Below are 23,515 nucleotides of genomic sequence, written 5' to 3' on the forward strand. Positions count from 1 at the left end.
TGGTGTAATAAATATATACTAGTTACTCGAATTAAGATTACAATATGACAAGATACAAACAGCTTGACGCAAAATTCCGCTATCGTCCTATTGGACGTACTACACAGCGCAAGACCAATTACCATACCTCATTAAACCATATTGATTTGTAGTGTCCTATTGCCAGTATAGACCCTATCTCCAATCTGGTACATAAACTTAATCAACTCTTGTGGGATGGTCCGTGAGGAAATAAACCGCAGTGACGAACAGTACTTCTATCCAAATAATCATCGGTAAGATGTAAAGAACACGATATCGTAAATTGGTTTTCTCATCTTTATAATGAAATGCGATTAAAAAATATCTCATTTCACAAAACAAATATTTAGTTTTTTTCAGAATACCTATTCATAAAAACGTTTTCTTTTTTCATTTTTTAGGAAGTATGACGTTAAAAACTTGTATCCTCCTATAAGGAATAAATAACTATGTTTCCTATTAAAGGGCTATCGGCTACATTATTTACGCTTATTTGTTCGACATAGATTTTAAAAATTATATCATGGTGGGTTTTTTTAAAATTCAATAAAAACTAGCCGATATAGACCGAATAACGGAAAGTGTCATTACTTACGGTAATGGATTAGTATTTACAGTTCACCTTGTAACGAAAATCTCTTGAACTGCTGTAGTCCTATAACATATCCGTTTATCGTTAAAATCGTTTCTTTTGTGAAAAAGCTTGATGAAAGCGACAGTGAACAAACAATATTTCCGGTGCTGGAAACCAGTGTTTATAACACTGTAGTATTGTGCTCCGGTGAATTACTACACAGATATACCGATAACACCTGTCGCCACACACAGCAACACTATCACAAAAATAAACACGGTGTTGCTACCAGTGAAGGAGGCATCACAATGACCATCACATCCACAATGTCTATAACGGAACAAACACTTATATATATATATATAATTCAGTCAGATTTTATCATTCAACAAAATATGTCAGAGACAATGCAATAGAATAACAAGGTACAAGATTTTTTACTTTTGTCGTATACTTACTTAAATCAACCATTCCCGATAACATCTAACACAAATGATTGATTCATTATAGAACAAATACAAATATAGACACTCGTCTATTTGGGGATCTATGGAGTCGTCATAACTATCAAAGTTATATCCGAAGCCTGTATCTGGTTAGTTTAGATAATGGGGCGTGTGCTTACGTTAACTATCATCGTACAATCATAAGGGGAAACGATAGAAAAGCAAAGTAAACGCCGATTAGGCACGTACGTGTTAACTTTCTATGTAGGACCGTTTGAAATTCACTACGTCAACATAGTGTTCTACACTTAGTCAATATTACAAATTAATTGAATAAGCCGGTACAATTAATTGACCATGTTTGTATTTATATATCTAGTGAGTACACTTACCTGGTCCTCATGCCGTTTTTAATGGTGATGTCAGCAGACAGGACCCTTACAGAAACGAGTGTGATCTGAGAGTCCGGGGTCCCTCCACCGTAATCTGTCAGCTCCTTCTTCCTCATCACCGGGGGGTCGAAATCGTTTGTCAGGTCGCCCTCACCTGGAACACAGGTATTCCTTAATTAGCTTTACCTCAAATTAGTTACTATAACACAAACGTCGTGTTCAAAATATGTCTGAAATCCCATGGGAAGTTTTAACGAGTGACCATTACGTGTGACCACGTATCGAGTATCCAATGTCCGCTTGGGTTATTCCTCTCACACACTGAACTGAACTCAATACGTTCACAATAAAAACAGCCTGTATCGCTGTCCTACAACTAATGAAGCATCTTCCCTAATCCTTACCTTTTTAAAACTTACCTGTATAACAGTATGCGTCATTAGTGACAGGTATAACACTTACCTATGTACCTTTAATCGTAACAACATGTTACAGATCCACCTTCGGTTCATGCGATACCTAAACGGCTTTACACCTGATTTACACATAAACTTCACAGGTAAAAATAAACTACAAACAGGTTATTCTACACGCTATTCTGATATGTGCATCATTCGGATAATTGAAACCCCGATAGCGCAATGACCACAGTCTATCAAAGTATGTTGGTGCGCTAAAGCAGAGGTCCTTTGAAACATGGAGAATCTCTGGAAAAGTGATTGTGTAAAATAACTGGAGCAACGTTCATGTTAAACATCGATAAAACATTGATGGGATTTGTGAATCATGAGTTATATGAATCCTGAAGGATATTTATAAGAGGGAAACATTACCATCTCTTGAGCAGAGGAATATAGGATCTCTGAATCACCAGCACAGAAGGAAATGCATGGGATATATATAAGGGAGTCAATTTGGTTATATATGCGCATTGCAAAATAATCTAGGGATGTTGTCATATTAGTGGACTCTGGTATCTGGCGAGTTATAATGTTATCAAAACCGTTATTACAAAGTTCGCAGCCAATAGTACCGTTTCTTTTTAGGAATTGAAGGACAACATAAATATTAATGGATGGTCAAACACCGATTCTACAATAAAATATTTGAATCCTGGCAAGAATGGACACGGAACTTAAACATACAAAGGAGTCGGCTTAAATATCACACTGTATCCAAAGAAGTCAGTTCACATCGACTTCCCCGCCCAACACTACTCCTGTCCACGGTGGAGATATCTCTTATTGTTGATGAGGACAAATTTACAGCTTCGCGATCGTCTATCGATCGGATACATGTCCGACCCACGTAAGAACTTCCGGTATTACCTTGATTTACTTGCGTGTGTTACCTGTGTAACCTGAGGCCGTCCCCATTAAGTAAGTACTTCACGTGTCTTAGCCTCATCAACCCAGTCCGCTAGAGGTCTCTCCGTGATTGCTTTTAAAACACTCACGCATGTGTATGTATTTGGTAATTTGTGCCGCTTAGACACAACAAATGACCAAAAATTAAATTAACGGACAAACGGGCAACGTCTCGGATAGATATACATGAATGAAGACATGTTTATACTTGACCTTGAATTAAAAATGGAATATGTCCTATCAAAGAGTCGAACTTTGTTCCACAATTACATAATTGACACATACCATGTTTTTGTGTTTCGACCATTTCAGTTCCGGTGGGAGATGGCGAGCAAAATACTTTATGTTATCATACAACATAACAGTGTTCGTCTTTGAAAGCTGATCTGGTTATGTACCAGTCAGCTAAAATCCTATGGATTAATGAAAATAAGAAATTGAGTCTAACTTTCTGTATGCATAACTGATCGATCGTATGTATAATGACAAACGTCCTTATATCACAGAGTAGAGATCCGGCCGTATCATAAACATTGCCAATAAAGACAGAGTATACCACATAAAGGTATGGTCGGTCCTCGGGAGAAATATGGGCTCCTCCAGTGGCCGTGTCGGTACACACCGTTTGTTTATACAACCCTCATCCCAGTCTAATAACGACTTTCTATCATCTCTCTTTGTCGAACTTTGTTTATCCTGTAGTATATTGTCTTGCTGGTGACGATTTTGGGACAACAAACATTGATACAAGGGCATTTACATCCGGGGATTATCGATAAGCTGCACGTGCTTCAATATACATGTCAAACAATGTTTCTGAGTGAAGAACCTTAAGGGTTCCATGTCTATGTAAATTAGACAACTTAAAACGCAAAGAACTTCAGTTTACAAGATTGTCTATTCCGAGGTTTGTTGATAGAACTACTGTTTCAATAAAGAGTAAATTACTGAAGGCATCTAATCAATATCTATGAACTAGGATAACTTCCGCACGAACCAATAGAAGGATTAAAGCAAGCCAGAGCATGGCATGTACACAGAAAAAATAACCTCGTATGCGACACTGATTACGTAGGGAGCGCTCTGATGTATAACATACCGAGTATTGTCTGGACATTGTAAATAGCCCGTCAGTACAACAAAGACAATGCTACAAGAACATGTAGCAAAAAGTTTTGTCAATTTTGCAATGGGTCCAGCAGGTCAATGGACGATTTCAAAATCCACAAAGGATGACGGGAAAGTATCTTCCAAAACACGAACTAAAAGCTGCCATGGTGGATAAGCTATTGAAGAGATGATATCAAATTAACATAAAAACTGTTTATGGTGTAAAAATCATTTATGAGTTCATAATTGGGATGGTGAACATTGAATTGAGTCATCTTAGCGTCCATCTTTAAAACGTCATAACGTAACAATGAAGCTTCATATGATATGGCACATTTGTTGTTGATGTCTCTTCAACGAGAAATAGAAAATGAACTGATTCTGAAAGGATCCACACGACCTACCCTCTTACGAGCCAAAATATTTTATATCAGAGGAATTTGCACAGGTTCAAAGGAAAATCATAATATTCAACTAGTAAACTAATATAGAAACGAACCTAAACATAACCGTTTTGGAGTCAACACTTAAAATGGAAATTAATTAGGACACTGATGATCTTCTGTAGGTAGGCCTTAGTCGCCTTATTTACAGTAAGCTGTAGGGAATACACAATGCTATGCGTGTGTAACGTATCCAGCTTTTAAATCGTTTTGTTGTTATCTCCGTCATGTATGAGTGAGGACCAGCTTGATAGCAAAGTCAGTTCTCACTTACTTGCTTACTTCAATGATGGTACAGGTGAATACAGACCTATACCGTTCATTGTAGGGATCAATGGCTGAATCGGTTATGAGAACTTGTCTGAATAATTTTAAAACACAATGGCATCACAAAAATTAATAATCTTTACGCGATAAAATCTTTCAAAACAACTACAAAAGTTTTTGTACAATGGACACTTCAAAGCTATCTAGCCCTCCCATTTCTCCGCCCCTTCTCAAAATGAGTTATGGCTTTCCTCACAATCATAATAATAATTCCCCGGTAGGCGACCCTGATGGTCAGCCTCCTTCGGGTTATATTGTGTATCCAGAAAAGACTTAAATTAATAGAGTTCTCAATTTATTTCTCGTTACTGTTATTGAAGTAATCAGCCGTTATGTGTTCACTTTCCATGTCACGAACAACAACGATAAACGACCAGGGCCACACACGACCCACGAAATTAATCATGTAAAAAGAGAATAGAAATAGAATGAAAACAAATATTAAATTCATTACTGTGTGAATACAGCGTTTCCGATGTGAAGATTACGGAAGATCTCGGTCGAATTCCTTGCCATCAAATTAATGAAATGAAAATTCGCACTATTATGTACTTACTGTACTCTAAATGTTTACATGTGCAACTAACTCACTTTGTTCATCGAAATGTTTTTTTTTGGTTTTTTTTATATAAGAATCTATGGGCTATGCAACATATTGATTCAGTAAGATAGGGTTCGGGATCCTAGATTTTACGTAGAAATGCATGATAATGTTGCTTATCCTAAACGACGTTTGGTATGGCGACACAGGACCAATTGCAAATATTGTTTGGTTGATTATATATACATGTACGTACGAGAACTATCTATTTAAGAAATGATTCATTATGATACATTTTAAAACAGGAGTCGTTACATGAACCTGGTCATAATTTTTAATCCCAAAGCAGACTGTTCTTTTCATGTATTTTCATGAAATTATGAAATACATATATATATATCATAGTCGTAGTTACTACAATACAACAACATTCGATAATTCTTGAAAAAAAGGGCAATATTATTATCTTTTTATTTTCATAAATGAATTTTCTTTATTGTTTTTAATGTTAAAAAAGATGATTGAAACGCATCTTTTAAACTTGTATGAGGTACACAAAACAGTTCCGTACATCAAACACATATATGTTAAATTCTTAATTATATTATTGTAATCTGTATTCTTTGACCTGCGTATGCATTGTATGGCTAGAATGGTTTGATTGCATAAGTTTTATGACATATGAACAAGGTAATCTTTCAATCGATATTTCCGTAAGGCCACATTGCATTTGTAAAATACATTTTATGAAGATACCTTGACATGTCCTTTCGTTAAGAGTATCCCCAACTCCCAAACTGTGAATGTTGTGATGCTACTAGACAAAACCAGGAGAAAATTCCATTTCAAAAACATTATAAAGATATAGGTATTTGGCGGTTGGAGCATTGACGGAATTATTAACGGCTCCAATATGAAGATAGGAAATAATCACCAGGAGAACAAATAGTGATACCCTTGAAGGAGGATAAGAAGTGCCAAAGTAGTCCATCAGGGCAAGGGACACTGTTTACTCTGTCATTTGTTGACATCACTACAATGACATTCAGCAGCAGTACCTAAGAATGCTGTCGTAGCCAACATCAAACGTGTGTATGCTCAATTTTCTATTCCACCAAATCGGTTTACTTATATAAATAGCATAGCTTTAATTTTATATATTATCACATACAAATCATTGGAAAATTTACTCTATGGAGTTTATTTACAAACCTCATAAAACATTTATTACATACCATTTCTTTGTGTATCCATTCCATTAACTTGTGTCTGCTTTAGAAGTCAAAGAATTATCTTTCCTTCCGGTCACTGTGTGTATTACACTATGTGAATGCAGAGGTGAAGCGCACTCACATGTCCCTATTGTGGCCCTGAAGAGGTCACTACCGTGTCCCTGCACAACTAACACTCTCTCCAATACATCTACTGTGTCCCTGTTTAAATACTGCTCTCTCCAATAGTTTCATTCACCGATTGTTCACTTCAAAACAAGTATTGCTCTCCAAGTGACCGATATCAATACTATTTATATCAATGTTTAAAACCGTTCTAAAGTTAAAATATCTCATCAAATATAGAAATCGAATCAATATCAACTATTCTAGGTATCCGTTGGTTTACAACTCGCCACGACAGCTCGGTCACAACAAGAGGAAATACACCTTTGTTAATCATCACCTTCGTATTTACACTCAAGGAATGTGATTAACACTACAGTCTATGGAGTATACACCTAGTACACATTTCTGTATTTAAAACCCCACAAGCCATTATATCCCGTAAAGAGTTGGTTTCTTATGACCCTAATGGGAGTGACCGACGTCTCGGCCAGGTACGGAAATGGTCATCGATTTTAAATCAAAGTTTAACAGTAGTTAATGAATAGCGAAACACTGGTAGGGAAACGTTAATTAGTCCGCCAATTGTGGCAGCAAAAATACAGAAATAACAAATCATTGGCCTAATTTGTTAGACTTAATATGCCTACATTTTTGCAATTCAGTGAGGTTTAAAACATGTGTTTGAAGTTTTACTAGATAGACAATGTACAATAGGTCAGATAACTTAACTAGTGGCCAATGTTATCATAGATCAGACAAACCTACTCTTGTAGGACCCACTGCTGTTAGCCACACGATGTATCGTAAGAGGTAACTAATGTGGGAATCCCCTGCAAAATTGGGGATTTGCTCTTGTGCCCTCTATTTGGTGACATAAAGGGGAGCTGTAAACCGTTCTCAAAACAGCCCAAAATGTGTTCTTTGTTCAAGCCATGCTTGTGAGAGGAAATCAAACTTTTAAATGTTCCTACTTACGTCAGCTTATTACCAATCTGTATCAATAGACATACCATACTGTTTGACGCCTTTTCTTCGCCTTTTTGTGCTTCTCATATCAAGTCGATGTATATCACTGAAACGTATCTTAATACATCATTTATACGTAGGACATTTTACCAATAAACATGCTTTAAAATGTGTCTGTACTTTCATACCTTTGTAACTAAACCAGGGCCCATATGCATATGAAAATATTCTCACGCTTAAGCATGGATTATGTGCTCAAGCCAACTTTCTTGTAATTCTCTTAAATTCGATTTCACGATCAAAGTGTTAACATTGAAACCGATATTTTGCTCTAAGTCTATCCAAAATTCTTCCAAATCATACACAAAAAGTGTTTTTTATTACTTTATCACCGGAAGCAGAAATTATGCTTGAGCACAGATTATGAATATGAGCATGAGAACGGTTTCATGAATACGGGCCCTGTTCTCTACTTCTAGAACTTTGACTAAGTCAGTGTAACTGTCACTGCAGCGAGCCAACAGTTATCAGCATGACTGTATAAGGTACTTTGTTAAGTAAACCAATGAGCCTTCATTAAGTCATTGGTACATTGAAGAAAACGTTCATGGACTTCAGGAGTCCATTTCTAAGCTGTCACTTTGTAGATTAAATTGTTTCACACTTGGAGTATGAGTTCCTACATTTTCATGTCAGCTGCAACCTGAGATAAGACACGGTTTTATCAAGCCCTATTTGGACATATTTTTAGGGTTTATGTAAGGGTATTAACATATTTCCAACAAGTGAATGTCATGATATACATATGTAACAAAACGTGGCAGATAAAACAATTCAGTTATGTTGACCTGTTGTAAAAAATTGTAGTCCTAACAATTGTCGAACTACAAGAAGGATGGACCACTACAGATGTCGCTTACTTAAGAAGTAGGCAGTCCCAGGATGTCGAAATACTAGTAGTATAGACCACTACAGATGTCGCTTACTTAAGAAGAAGGCAGTCCCAGGGTGTCGAAATACTAGTAGGCTATGCTAGTACGAAAGTCGCTCATCTCAGAAGAAGTTAGTCCAAATGTGTCGAAATACTAGTAGGATAGGCCATTACAGAGGTCGATTGCTTCAGGAGTAGGAAGCCCTTGGTGTCGAAATACTAGTAGGCTAGGTTAGTACAGAGGTCGCTTACATCAGGAGTAGGCAGTCCTAGGGTGTCGAAATACTAGTAGGCTAGGTTAGTACAGAGGTCGCTTACTTCAGGAGTAGGCAGTCCTAGGGTGTCGAAATACTAGTATGCTAGGCTAGTACAGAGGTCGCTTAATTCAGAAGAAAGAACATGATTAATAACTATAGAAATATTATGTGTTCACATAACAGTTGTTCAAACACAGCATGGAGAGTGTCCTGGATGAAGTTTAAATCAGAAATCAGATATCTACAATGTATTATTTTACACGACCTAACAAAGCAGGCACCAATACACGAGTTGTATTGTCATTCGATTAAAAATAATCATTGACATATTTCACTAATTCAATAGTTGTTGAGAATGACTAAATATTTAACTAAATAAACGAATAAGGAGTGACAAATTTCTTAACAGTACAACCCGGATAAATATAAGTATAAAGATTCCTGCAGTCGAACACCACAAACGTCAACCAAGCGACATGCTGTTACAGGCCACTTTCAAAGTATGTTGACATTTCCTACAGAATCTGTAATTTCAGCTTGTAAAGGCCAATACAAAATCTGATACTGGTGAATAAAAAATTTGATTTAATGTGTACACAAGAAAATACAGCTGATTTATTTTATTATTAAACATGCCCGTGCAAAATCATGTTTCATCTGGTTGCATGGATTCGGGTGGAATTTCTTTCGACAGGAATTTGATAGCTATTTACTTTATAAAGCGACGGTGAAAAATGAAAGGGCCTGGATGATATAAATTATATGTCGACTAATTAATAACATTTTCTGCATATGATATAGAGGTAGGTGAAATTAAATTACGGTTCGTGCGCGCGCTAATATGTTTGTAACAATAGGGAACATGGTGCTCCCTGACCCGATCTCGGGAACACCCAGACCACGTACATAACAACAACCAGCACTACATTCACCTGTCAGTCGGAGCTTTAATTAATCTAATGTGAACAACAAAGGTACGACAAAGTTATTATTCAGATTTTAAGCTGAATCAATACCAAGGTAAAAGAATGGCCGAGTCGGAAAATGACTTTCTGTTTTCGACCTGATGTTTGATCAATATTAATATGCATGTGCTTTCCACATCAAAGTTTGATAACGACCTACCTCCACGGGCACCTGCAAGGTATGGAGGCATTACATAACATCAACGATTCGCGCGTCTCAAATTAACAATTTCCTTATACGTCCAAACGATAACTCTTGTTCGTTAACAGGTTACCTTTTTACACAATATGCAAATTAAAATCATTCAAATATTCAAAACAACCGTAGATCATTATGAATAGCCAGAATCTACATTAAAACTGTAGCAAAAAAAGTAATTTCGATTTATAGTTCACGTTTGCTACTGTCATCAAAGTGAAATCACCGTATTACCGTGCTGAAATTGCTAGTGAGATTTCTATCTGCGTTTTACATCCCATGCAGAGAATGGATGATTTCTGACAAGTGAAAACCAATACAAACGGTTTGTAAGAAACCCCACGCAGTCGCTTCATTTCCACTTCAAGAGGATTTACTCAAGGTTGTCTAGAAGGATATCCCCTCTGTCTTACACAACAATGTTACAAAGCATGCCTGACAAACAAAGGACCTTGAATTGAAAAATAAAATATCCCAGCACTGAATTTCACCTTACTGATGATAGATATAGACAAAATCTAAATGACTCCAGCACTGAATTTCACCTTACTGATGATAGATACATATGTATTGTAGTTCTATGGGTGTCACTAAGGAAGATTTGGCTCCAATATAAAAAATGATGAATAAAATGAGACCAACAGTGAAAGGAATGTGTATGTGTATGTGAAGAACACCTGCAATGGACTTTGGGTACGAGCTATCAAGTTATGGGATTGATAGTATTCTACCAGGTTGTCGAAGTACATTGCATTGGTTAATAAATTTGTATTATTGTAGATAGATACGCGCATGATTGTTTTTGCCAATTGATAATGCTCGTGCGACGCTCTTCCAAAATTCTCCCTCGTAATGCAATTGTATTGCAACGTATAAGTTGTTGGTGAAGTCAAAACGAGACATTGCGAGACAAAAGCTTGTGTACGCAAAAGGTCAGTCTAAATATATATATATATAATCAACAAAATGCATATTGTGGTAGATTAGATAAGTCAGAATTCGAAAACGTTAGAAAAATCTTTAACTGAGTCTGACAATTGCTAATTTATTTCCTCCTTATACGATGACTATATCTATGTATTAGACGTTGGCGGAACACGGGATACACTGGATATGTGATTTGTTTTATAAGGTTATACTATAATAATCATATTGGTGCATTTGTATGAATGCATATGAGGACATAAGGTGGTCATAAAAGTTCACATCAGTTTAAATACACATCATGTTACTTTGCCTGATGTGACGTCATACTATCTTGTCTGATGTAACATCGCGACACTTACGGGAGATGGCTGATAACACCGCCTGTGCGATCCAGCTTAAACATGTACAGTGTACATGTCATAAACAATCGCCGATATACCATTAATATAACAGGTAACACTGCTGAGCTGCCAGTAACGGGTTGGATATGGTAGTATAGGATAATAATAAACAGTACCATTAGTAAATCAAGTCATAAACGTAGTTATCTGGTCAACACGAGATGAAAAAAAAAGTTAAAATGCTTCCTTTTTATCGACAATCATATTTTTTACGCTGTTTCTTCACAAATAATAAAGGAATGTTAACAAGGTCATTTCCATATATGGTGCTCGCCTGTTGTGCTCTAAGTAGATATTTTTCTTTTTTTATCCATGATAAATGTCGTACATTTAATAATTGTTTTTGGTCGGTTTTAAAATAACAGGCAATCTATTAACGAAAATTGTAATCAATATCATATATTTCTATTTTGGATAAATTAGTAAATAATCATAAAAAACGTGTCCAACCTTCAGAATATAATATTATTCAAAACATGCAGCGTTATGTACGGGTTTATGAGGCTCTACAACCAAGAGCCATGTGCTGACACTGCCATAGTAACTACTTAAATAAGCCCACATTGTCGTTAAAGTAATGATGTATTGAAATTCTTAGCAACTGGCTGCATGTACTCTAAAAATGCGGTACATGGCTTCTCCTGGTTTAACCAGAGAAAAATATCTACTTAGAGCACAACAGGCGAGCACCATATATGGAAATGACTTTGTTAACATTCCTTTATTATTTGTGAAGAAACAGCGTAGTCTTTTTTTATAGCATACATTATGTATCCTTTAAAGCCGCCTTTTGTGTGTGAAGAGTAGCAAGGATTTCATTTCGATATCATTTTAACAAGGAAACAACATGACAGCTTCCGTTCTTCGAGCAAAACCGTATATAGATGCACTTCGAATATAAAAAGATTTATGCAAAAGCTCCTGAACTTGATTAATCTTTAATAACTTACCTTAACTGAGGATAATACTAGCTGACCTTCTTTCCATCACATTGAACGTGTGCTAAATCAAATATGAGCAACAGGTATCACCAGCGATGGCTTTGTTACATGTACGAGTCCCCTCAGTGCTCTTGCTTGTTCCACTTGAAATCTGACATTAAAAACAGACCAAAAACATGCTGTAATGAATAATCGTGTTTTCAATCCAAAGTTAGCAAAAAACGATCTTGCTAAGACACGTGTATGATCATGAATGATGTGTACAGTGTTTGCCACATTTCCGAGAAAGTCAAACGTCCGGAAGTTTGGCATTTCAAATCGACTTACGTCATTAAGAGTACTTCACGTCACAAAAGAGAGGGATATCAAATAAGGATTGTATAAGCGTACATCACATATTCGACTTTTTCTCCCTTGAAACTCACAAAACAAGATCAGAACCAACAATGAATACACTCAAAACTAAGCAAACAGTCCACCTTCTGTTTAGAATGAACGTTTTGGTGTCTTCATACGTTTTTCAGCTTTGATATAGCGGTAACGGATCCGACAATAAGATACCACACCAGTTAAAATGAGCAATGTTTCTGATCGATATGAACTTAAAATATTTTAAAGACTTAAAAAAATCAATATACTATCAATAAATGTGTGTATATCATATTCTTCCAAACAAATACAACACAGTAAAATCGACGTATTTTAAATTTTCAGACAGCATTGAAAAATGCTTCGGAAAACAAACCAAATCAATTTATATAGTATATCCACTCACTCATAATTAGGCCTGTGTTTGGAAAAATCCGAATTGATGTCGCTGTAAACATAAAACCAAGATACTATATAGTCCATTGAGCATCTGATAAAGACAGTAGTAACATTCCAGTAGTAATATCACACCTGTATCACCTTCCAAAACACCAATACCTATAGTCAAAAGGTCAATACCACAGTAACCGTCGGAGTTTTACAGCTGTTTGGTGTGGTTTATCACTTTATAAAACATCCCATACGACCGACAGTCCCGGCTATATACACTGAACCGCCCCGTCACCTAGTCGTTATTGGATATGGAGACTATTTCTGGATGTACGAAGATTTACAACAGCATGGCCCATATTGGGGTCGAACTGATCATCCGGGTAGTGTCAGTCTGTCCCTGAACTTCTGGGCCGAACGATTGATCGGTGTCCAACGGTTCCTGGACAAGTAAATTCAGTTTTGTAGGTTGGACGTCAACATCATTCATTTAATTATGATGAACCTGGTGCATATTTCCCCAACAGCTAGCGTTGATATTTGTAAAATGCTCCTGCCGCTGGTTGACTATATTACAGCTCATTAAATTGTAATTTTCAAAAGCAAATGCTAATAGAAAAAACTGAAAGTGACTGTATCCCACCGCCAGCACAGTCGTAGGTCGTTTGAAATATGAACTGATAATTGACCTTGGATAACTAACGCCCGTGTAATTATGTGTAGCAGGAGAACTACAGTCATTGATTAGGGAGGTTGTGTAATGACGGTTCACAACACTCGATTAAAACAAGGATACAGATATGTACAGGGTTAATACTTAACGCCTGGATACCATACATCCGAGGCTCGTTATCGCCAGCTCAGAATGTATTACAAGTGCGTATGTCATGAGAGATCACCATTGTCAAATAATATACAATAATGAAACCATTGCGAAATGTCAGCGAAATATATTGATTGGACAAATGAGTATAAAGAAGCTTGAAATGATTTAAACAACAAAATGTATTATTTGATGTCTGAAACTCTACAGAGTAAATGTTACAGAAGATCCAGGGTCTGGGCAACACAGAATGGAAATTGTAAAAGTACAACTAGAGTCAGGTAAAACAGTGTAGGGAATCCTATTACACACGAAGGTCATCTCATCGCAGACCTGAACACCAAAATAGGGGTAAGACTCCTATCATAACTATTCCTCTGGTGGTAGACTGGATAACGAGAAAAAGCACTGACAACAGACAAAATGTCATCCAATTAACATTAAATTCGAATCTGGGTGAACTAAATTCCGATGATGATATTGCATTGGTGTCTGAAAACCATCGACAGACATTGGGAAGAGAGGGCATCTGAAACAGGTATCCACAACAGTAAAAACGTACTAAAACGCAAGGCTGTTGACAGTGAAGTCAAACGCCCTGAAAGTAAACTTCTTAACGATAAATTTGGGAAGTGGAGAAGATACCATTGGAGGATCGGAAACAGATAAACAAATGATAGTAGGCAAGAACTGCGTTCAGCCTGATGAGTACCATGTGGAGAGCACCCAATATCATAATAACGGTTACGTAATTATACTCCAACATAAGCGCCTTCTTCTTTACGGATCTGAGAAATAGAAAACAAGTAAACGTCTACTGAACAAGTTCCTCCAACTGTTCATAAACAACTGTCTCTAACACAACATTATCCTGATATGGCAAGGGTAAAAATAAGAAATGAAGAGTTGAATGGAAAAGACCATTAAGCCGTCAACATGAGAGAAAACCCACTGTGAATGCAGTGAAGGTAACCATTACACGATAGCGTACCTTGATTAGGGTGTATCACAGCGGAGATATAAAGGTGTGGTCCGGGGCTGGTACATAAGACACGATATCGAGAAGCTGACACGGAACAGGAGTAGGTAGAGCAGCAGTATCAGTACATGAGGGTGAAAAAGAAAATACGGAAATCAAAAATACTTCAGGTTGACAGAGATCATGACCATGAGGAGGACATTCATCGGCACTAGAGGCTGACACAGAACAGGACTAGATGGTTAAACATTACCAGTACTAGTGGCTGACACAGAACAGGACTAAGTGGTGGAACATCATAAGTACTAGAGACTGACACAGAACAGGACTGGGTGGTGGAACATCATCAGTACTAGAGACTGACGCAGAACAGGACTAGGTGGTGGAGCATCATCAGTACTAGTGGCTGACACAAAACAGGACTAGGTGGTGGAATATCATCAGTACTAGTGGCTGACGGAATATCATCAGTACTAGTGGCTGACACAGAACGGGACTAGGTGGTGGAACATCATCAGTACGAGAGGCTGACACAGAACAGGACTAGGTGGTTGAACGTCATCAGTACTAGAGACTGACACAGAACAGGACTAGGTGGTGGAATATCATCAGTACTAGTGGCTGACACAAAACAGGACTAGGTGGTGGAACATCATCAGTACTAGAGGCTGACACAGAACAGGACTAGGTAGTGGAGCATCATCAGTACTAGTGGCTGACACAAAACAGGACTAGGTGGTGGAACATCATCAGTATTAGAGGCTGCCACAGAACAGGACTAGTTGGTGGAACATCATCAGTACTAGAGACTAACACAGAACATGACTAGGTGGAGGAACATCATCAGTACTAGTGGCTGACACAGAACCGGACTAGGTGATTGAACATCATCAGTACTAGTGGCTGACAAAGAACAGGACTAGGTGATTGAACATCATCAGTACTAGTGGCTGACCCAGAACAGGACTAGGTCGTGGAACATCATCAGTACTAGTGGCTGACACAGAACAGGACTAGGTGATTGAACATCATCAGTACTAGGGACTGACACAGAACAGGACTCGGTGGTTAAACAGCATCAGTACTAGTGGCTGACACAGAACAGGACTAAGTGGAGGAACATCATCAGTACTAGAGGTTGACACAGAACAGGACTAGATGGTGGAATATCATCAGTACCAGAGGCTGACACAGAACAGGACTAGGTGGTGGAACATCATCAGTACTAGAGACTGGCACAGAACAGGACTCGATGGAGGAACATCGTCAGTACTAGTGGCTGAAACAGAAGAGGACTAGCTGGAGGAACATCATCAGTACTAGTGGCTGACACAGAACTGGACTAGGTGGTGGAACATCATCAGTACTAAAGGCTGACACAGAACAGGACTAAATGGTGGAACATCATCAGTACTAGAGACTGACACAGAACAGGACTAGGTTGTGGAACATCATCAGTACTAGAGACTGACACAGAACAGAACTAGGTTGTGGAACATCATCAGTACTAGAGGCTGACACAGAACAGGACTAGGTTGTGGAACACGATCAGTACTAGAGACTGACACAGAACAGAACTAGGTTGTGGAACATCATCAGTACTAGAGGCTGACACAAAACAGGACTAGGTGGTGGAACATCATCAGTACTAGAGGCTGACACAGAACAGGACTAGGTGGTGGAGCATCATCAGTACTAGAGGCTGACACAAAACAGGACTAGGTGGTTGAACATCATCAGTACTAGTGGCTGACACAGAACAGGACTAGGTTGTGGAACATCATCAGTACTAGTGGCTGACACAGAACAGTACCAGGTGGTTGAACATCATCAGTACTAGTGGCTGACACAGAACAGGACTAGGTGGTGGAGCATCATCAGTACTAGAGGCTGACACAAAACAGGACTAGGGGGTTGAACATCATCAGTACTAGTGGCTGACACAGAAAAGGACTAGGTGGTGGAATATCATCAGTACTAGTGGCTGACACAGAACGGGACTAGTTGTTGGAACATCATCAGTACTAGTGGCTGACACAGAACAGTACCAGGTGGTTGAACATCATCAGTACTAGAGGCTGACACAGAACAGTACCAGGTGGTTGAACATCATCAGTACTAGTGGCTGACACAGAACGGGACTAGGTGGTGGAACATCATCAGTACTATAGGTTGACACAGAACAGGACTAGGTGGTGAAACATCATCAGTACTAGAGACTGACACAGAACAGGACTAGATGGAGGAACATCACCAGTACTAGAGGTTGACACAGAACAGGACTAGGTGGTGGAACATCATCAGTACAAGTAGCTGACACAGAACAGGACTAGGTGGTGGAATATCATCAGTACTAGTGGCTGACACAGAACAGGACTAGGTGGTGGAACATCATCAGTACAAGTAGCTGACACAGAACAGGACTAGGTGGTGGAATATCATCAGTACTAGTGGCTGACACAGAACGGGACTAGGTGATGGAACAGCATCAGTACTAGAGGTTGACACAGAACAGGACTAGGTGGTGGAACATCATCAGTGCTAGAGACTGACACAGAACAGGACTAGGTTGTGGAACATCATCAGTACTAGTGGCTGACACAGAACGGGACTAGCTGGTTGAACATCATCAGTACTAGAGGTTGACACAGAACAGGACTAGGTGGTGGAACATCACCTGTACTTAAGGCTAACACAGAACAGGACTAGGTGGTGGAACATCACCTGTACTTAAGGCTGACACAGAACAGGACTAGGTGGTTGAACAGCATCAGTACTAGTGGCTGACACAGAACAGGACTAGGTGGAGGAACATCATCAGTTATATTGGCTGACACAGAACAGGACTAGTTGGTGGAACATCATCAGTACTAGGGGCTGACACAGAACAGGACTGAACATCATCAGTACTAGTGGCTGACTCAGAACAGGACTAGGTGGTTCAACAGCATCAGTACTAGTGGCTGACACCGAACAGGACTAGGTGGTGGAACTTCATCAGTACTAGAGACTGCCACAAAACAGAACTAGGTTGTGGAACATCATCAGTACTAGGGGCTGACACAGAACAGGACTAGATGGCGGAACATCACCAGTACTAGAGACTGACACAGAACAGGACTAGGTGGTTGAACATCATCAGTACTAGTGGCTGACCCAGAACAGGACTAGATGGAGGAATATCATCAGTACTAGTGACTGACACAGAACAGGACTAGGTGGTGGAACATCATCAGTACTAGAGACTGACACAGAACAGGACTAGATGGCGGAACATCACCAGTACTAGAGACTGACACAGAACAGGACTAGGTGGTGGAACATCATCAGTACTAGAGATTGACACAGAACGGGACTAGATGGAGGAACATCACCAGTACTAGAGACTGACATAGAACAGGACTTGGTGGTGGAACATCATCAGTACTAGTGGCTGACACAGAACGGGACAAGGAGGTGGAACATCATCAGTACTAGAGGCTGACACAGAACAGGACTAGATGAAGGAACATCACCAGTACTAGAGGTTGACACAGAAGAGGTTGACACAGAACAGGACTAGGTGGTTGAATAGCATCAGTACTAGTGGCTGACACAAAACGGGACTAAGTGGTGGAACATCATCAGTACTAGAGATTGACACAGAACGGGACTAGATGGAGGAACATCACCAGTACTGGAAACTGACAGAGAACAGGACTAGGTGGTGGAATATCATCAATACTAGTGGCTGACACAGAACAGTACCAGGTGGTTGAACATCATCAGTACTAGTGGCTGGACCAGAACAGGACTAGATGGAGGAACATCACCAGGGACTAGGTTGTGGAAAATCATCAATACTAGAGGCTGACACAGAACAGGACTAGTAGGTGGAACATCATCAGTACTAAAGTCTGACACAGAACAGGACTAGGTGGGGGAACATCATCAGTACTAGTGGCTGAAACAGAACGGGACTAAGTGGTGGAACATCATCAGTACTATAGGGTGACACAGAACAGGAGGAACATCATCAGTACTAGAGGCTAACACAGAACAGGACTAGGGGGTGGAACATCATCTGTACTAGTGACTGACACAGAACGGGACTAGGTGTTGGAACATCATCAGTACTAGAGGCTAACACAGAACAGGACTAGGGGGTGGAACATCATCAGTACTAGAGGTTGACACAGAACAGGACTAGGTTGTGGATCATCATCAGTACTAGAGGCTGACACAAAACAGGACTAGGTTGTGGAACATCATAGTACTAGGGACTGACACAGAACAGGACTCGGTGGTTGAACAGCATCAGTACTAGTGGCTGACACAAAACGGGACTAAGTGGTGGAACATCATCAGTACTAAAGTCTGACACAGAACAGGACTAGGTGGGGGAACATCATCAGTACTAGTGGCTGAAACAGAACGGGACTAGGTGGTGGAACATCATCAATACTAGAGACTAACACAGAACAGGACTAGGTTGTGGAACATCATAGTACTAGGGACTGACACAGAACAGGACTCGGTGGGTAAACAGCATCAGTACTAGTGGCTGACACAAAACGGGACTAAGTGGTGGAACATCATCAGTACTAAAGTCTGACACAGAACAGGACTAGGTGGAGGAACATCATCAGTTATAATAGGTTGACACAGAACAGGACTAGGTGGTTGAACATCATCATTATAAGAAATTGACACAGCACAGGAACATTTTAGTTTGCCTTTTAAAATTAATTTTGTAACACTTTGATTCTCAAACGATTCTGTACATGCTGGTAGGATGAAATCTTTTTCACGAAATTTTTGACATGATTTTTTACGTGATTTCGCTCTGTTTGCTAGATGGAGGAACATCACCAGTACTGGAAACTGACAGAGAACAGGACTAGGTGGTGGAATATCACCAGTACTAGTGGCTGACACAGAACAGTACCAGGGGGTTGAATATCATCAGTACTAGTGGCTGACATAGGACTAGGTGGTGGAACATCATTAGTACTAGTGGCTAACACAGACCAGGACTAGGTTGTTGAAAATCATCAGTACTAGTGGCTGACACAGACCAGGACTAGGTGGTGGAATATCACCAGTACTAGTGGCTGACACAGACCAGGACTAGGTGGTGGAATATCACCAGTACTAGTGGCTGACACAGACCAGGACTAGGTGGTGGAATATCATCAGTACTAGTGGCTGAAACAGAACGGGACTAAGTGGTGGAACATCATCAGTACTAAAGTCTGACACAGAACAGGACTAGGTGGGGGAACATCATCAGTACTAGTGGCTGACACAAAACGGGACTAAGTGGTGGAACATCATCAGTACTAGAGGTTGACACAGAACAGGGTGACACAGAACAGGACTAGGTGGGGGAATATCATCAGTACTAGTGGCTGAAACAGAACGGGACTAAGTGGTGGAACATCATCAGTACTAGAGATTGACACAGAACGGGACTAGATGGAGGAACATCACCAGTACTGGAAACTGACAGAGAACAGGACTAGGTGGTGGAACACCCTCAGTACTAAAGGCTGACACAGAACAGGACTATGTGGTGGAACATCATCAGTACTATAGGGTGACACAGAACAGGAGGAACATCATCAGTACTAGAGGCTGACACAAGACAGGACTAGGTTGTGGAACATCATCAGTACTAGAGGTTGACACAGAAGAGGTTGACACAGAACAGGACTAGATATCAGTACTAGAGGCTGACACAGAACAGGACTAGGGGGTGGAACATCATCTGTACTAGTGCCTGACACAGAACGGGACTAGGTGGGGGAACATCATCAGTACTAGTGGCTGAAACAGAACGGGACTAAGTGGTGGAACATCATCAGTACTAGTGGATGACACAGAACAGGACTAGGTGGTGGAACATTATCAGTACTAGAGACTGACACAGAACGGGACTAGATGGAGGAACATCACCAGGGACTAGGTTGTGGAAAATCATCAATACTAGAGGCTGACACAGAACAGGACTAGTTGGTGGAACATCATAAGTACTAAAGGCTGACACAGAACAGGACTATGTGGTGGAACATCATCAGTACTAAAGGCTGACACAGAACAGGACTAGGTGGTTGAACATCATCATTAAAAGAAATTGACACAGCACAGGAACATTATAGTTTGCCTTTTAAAATTAATATTGTAACCCTTTGATTCTCAAACGATTCTGTACATGCTGGTAGGATGAAATCTTTTTCACGAGATTTTTGCCATTATTTTTTACGTGATTTCGCTCTGTTTGTTTGGTGTTGGATGTTATCCAATCGAGCCTGCACTAAGTTACTGCATGATCATAGCAGGCGACTTCTGTTGGATCCTGTGGGAACCAATATTTGATTAAAATATTTGTGAAATTTTTATTTTACGTAAGGTGTAATATAGCAAAATGGTAACTCCAGACGTTTCTCCTTTGTTACGTCACATTTGGAAATGGAATACTATGACGTCATAAAGTTAGGGCACCATGATTGAATGAGACCAACTGTCAGCCACGATTCCTTTAGATGTTATTAAACATAAGTTCATAACACAATTTTTAAAGCGCTGATAACAGGATGGTACAGTGGTAAAAAAAATACTTACGGCAGCCATGGTCACTAGATATACCACTACTTTTTCTATTTTTCATTATTATCAGTAATATTGTCCTACCATTATACTACACTCCCTGTGACAGGTATTCTACTTGTATCGTCCCACCGTTATACCACACTCCCGATTACTGGTATACAACTTGTATTGTCCAACCGTTATACCACAATCTCGATTACTGGTATACAACTTGTATTGCCCCATCGTTATACTACACTCCCCAGAACTGGTATACTACTGGTGATGTCCCTCGGTTATACCACACTTCCGGTTACTGGTATACTACTTGTATTGTCCCAGCGTTATACCACACTCTCGGTTACTGGTATACTACTTGTATTGTCCCAGCGTTATACCACCCGCTCGGTTACTGGTATACTACTTGTATTGTCCCAGCGTTATACCACCCGCTCGGTTACTGGTATACTACTTGTATTGTCCCAGCGTTATACCACACTCTCGGTTACTGGTATACTACTTATATTGTCCCATAGTTATACCACACTCCCGGTTACTGGTATACTACTTGTATTGTCCCACCGTTATCCCACACTTCCGGTTACTGGTATACTACTTGTATTGTCCCAGCGTTATACCACCCGCTCGGTTACTGGTATACTACTTGTATTGTCCCACCGTTATACCACACTCCCGGTTACTGGTATACTACTGGTGATGTCCCTCCGTTATACCACACTTCCGGTTACTGGTATACTTCTGGTATTGTCCACTTACCGTTATACCACACTTCCGGTTACTGGTACATTACTGGTATTGTCCCCCCGTATCACACTCCCGGTTACTGGCATACTACTGATATTGTCCCACCGTTATACCACACTCCCAGTTAGTGGTATACTACTGGTATACTCCCACCGTTATACCACACTTCCGGTTATCAGTATACTACTTGTACTGTCCACTTATCGTTATACCACACTCCTGGTTACTGGTATACTACTGGTATAGTCCCACCGTTTTACCACACTTCCGGTTTCTGGTATACTACTGGTATAGTCCCACCGTTTTACCACACTTCCGGTTTCTGGTATACTACTGGTACCGTCAAGCATATGTTATGCTTGATTTTCGGTTACCTGTATACTATTAGGACATTTACAATTACATCACACTCCCGGTTTTCCTTACTTGCATGCACACTTCTTTATATCAGTAAGCAATAAGTCCCCGGAGTACACTGAGCGGTGAGACAAGCTAAGAAAAACCACTATAGTAATACACAAGCATGTAAGAAACATCACTAAATTATATACGTCTATCAAAAAAACTATGTAACACTTAACAATCAAATGTTTCAACAATTCTGTGCCTGTGAATAATAACACATGCATGGGAGATAATCCGTATTCAACACGACTACGTCAGCCCAAGTCACCAAAAAATACTGAACGAAGAGCGATAACTCTGTGGAACTTACTAGCTAGACTTAGTGCGCATCCAGATATTACAATAGCCTCGGGTATGATATAATTTCCATCCAGATATTACAATAGTCTCTGGTATTATATAATTTACATCCAGATATTACAATAGTCTCGGGTATGATATAATTTACATCCAGATGTTACAATAGTCTCGGGTATGATATGGTATACATCCAGATATAACAATAGTATCGGGTATGATATAATTTATATCCAGATGTTACAATAGTCTCGGGTATGATATGATTTACATCCAGATATTACAATAGCCTCGGGTATGATATAATTTCCATCCAGATATTACAATAGTCTCGGGTATTATATAATTTACATCCAGATATTACAATAGTCTCGGGTATGATATACTTTACATTCCGATGTTACAATAGTCTCGGGGACGATATAATTTACATCCAGATTTTACAATAGTCTCGGGTATGATTTACATCCAGATGTTAAAATAGTCTCGGGTATTATTTACATCCAGATGTTACAATAGTTTCAGGTATGATATAATTTACATCCAGATATTACAATAGTCTCGGGTATGATATACTTTACATTCAGATGTTACAATAGTCTCGGGTACGATATAATTTACATCCAGATGTTACAATAGTCTCGGGTATGATATGATTTACATCCAGATGTTACAATAGTCTCGGGTATGATTTACATCCAGATGTTACAATAGTTTCAGGTATGATATAATTTACATCCAGATGTTACAATAGTCTCGGGTATGATAT

General features: G+C 39.3%; 1 protein-coding gene across 2 annotated transcripts in view; it reads right to left on the reverse strand.

Annotated features, from left to right (window-relative positions):
- The window catches only part of LOC110455447, a 65,744-nt gene that overhangs the window by 26,332 nt on the left and 15,897 nt on the right, over window positions 1-23,515 (reverse strand). Inside the window, exons 1-2 of one of the 2 annotated variants that reach the window (XM_021505588.1) lie at window positions 6,457-6,868; window positions 1,434-1,587 (exon numbers count right to left, since the gene is read on the reverse strand). In XM_021505588.1, coding sequence (XP_021361263.1) covers window positions 1,434-1,587; window positions 6,457-6,475 — 173 coding nt within the window. In that variant the 5' untranslated portion in view covers window positions 6,476-6,868. Of the gene's footprint in view, window positions 1-1,433; window positions 1,588-6,456; window positions 6,869-23,515 lie in introns of those variants that run through there. The other variant, XM_021505589.1, reaches the window with a different exon arrangement.

Source organism: Mizuhopecten yessoensis, unplaced genomic scaffold (assembly GCF_002113885.1).
Source record: "Mizuhopecten yessoensis strain PY_sf001 unplaced genomic scaffold, ASM211388v2 scaffold8221, whole genome shotgun sequence".
In the NCBI taxonomy this organism is placed as follows: domain Eukaryota; kingdom Metazoa; phylum Mollusca; class Bivalvia; order Pectinida; family Pectinidae; genus Mizuhopecten; species Mizuhopecten yessoensis.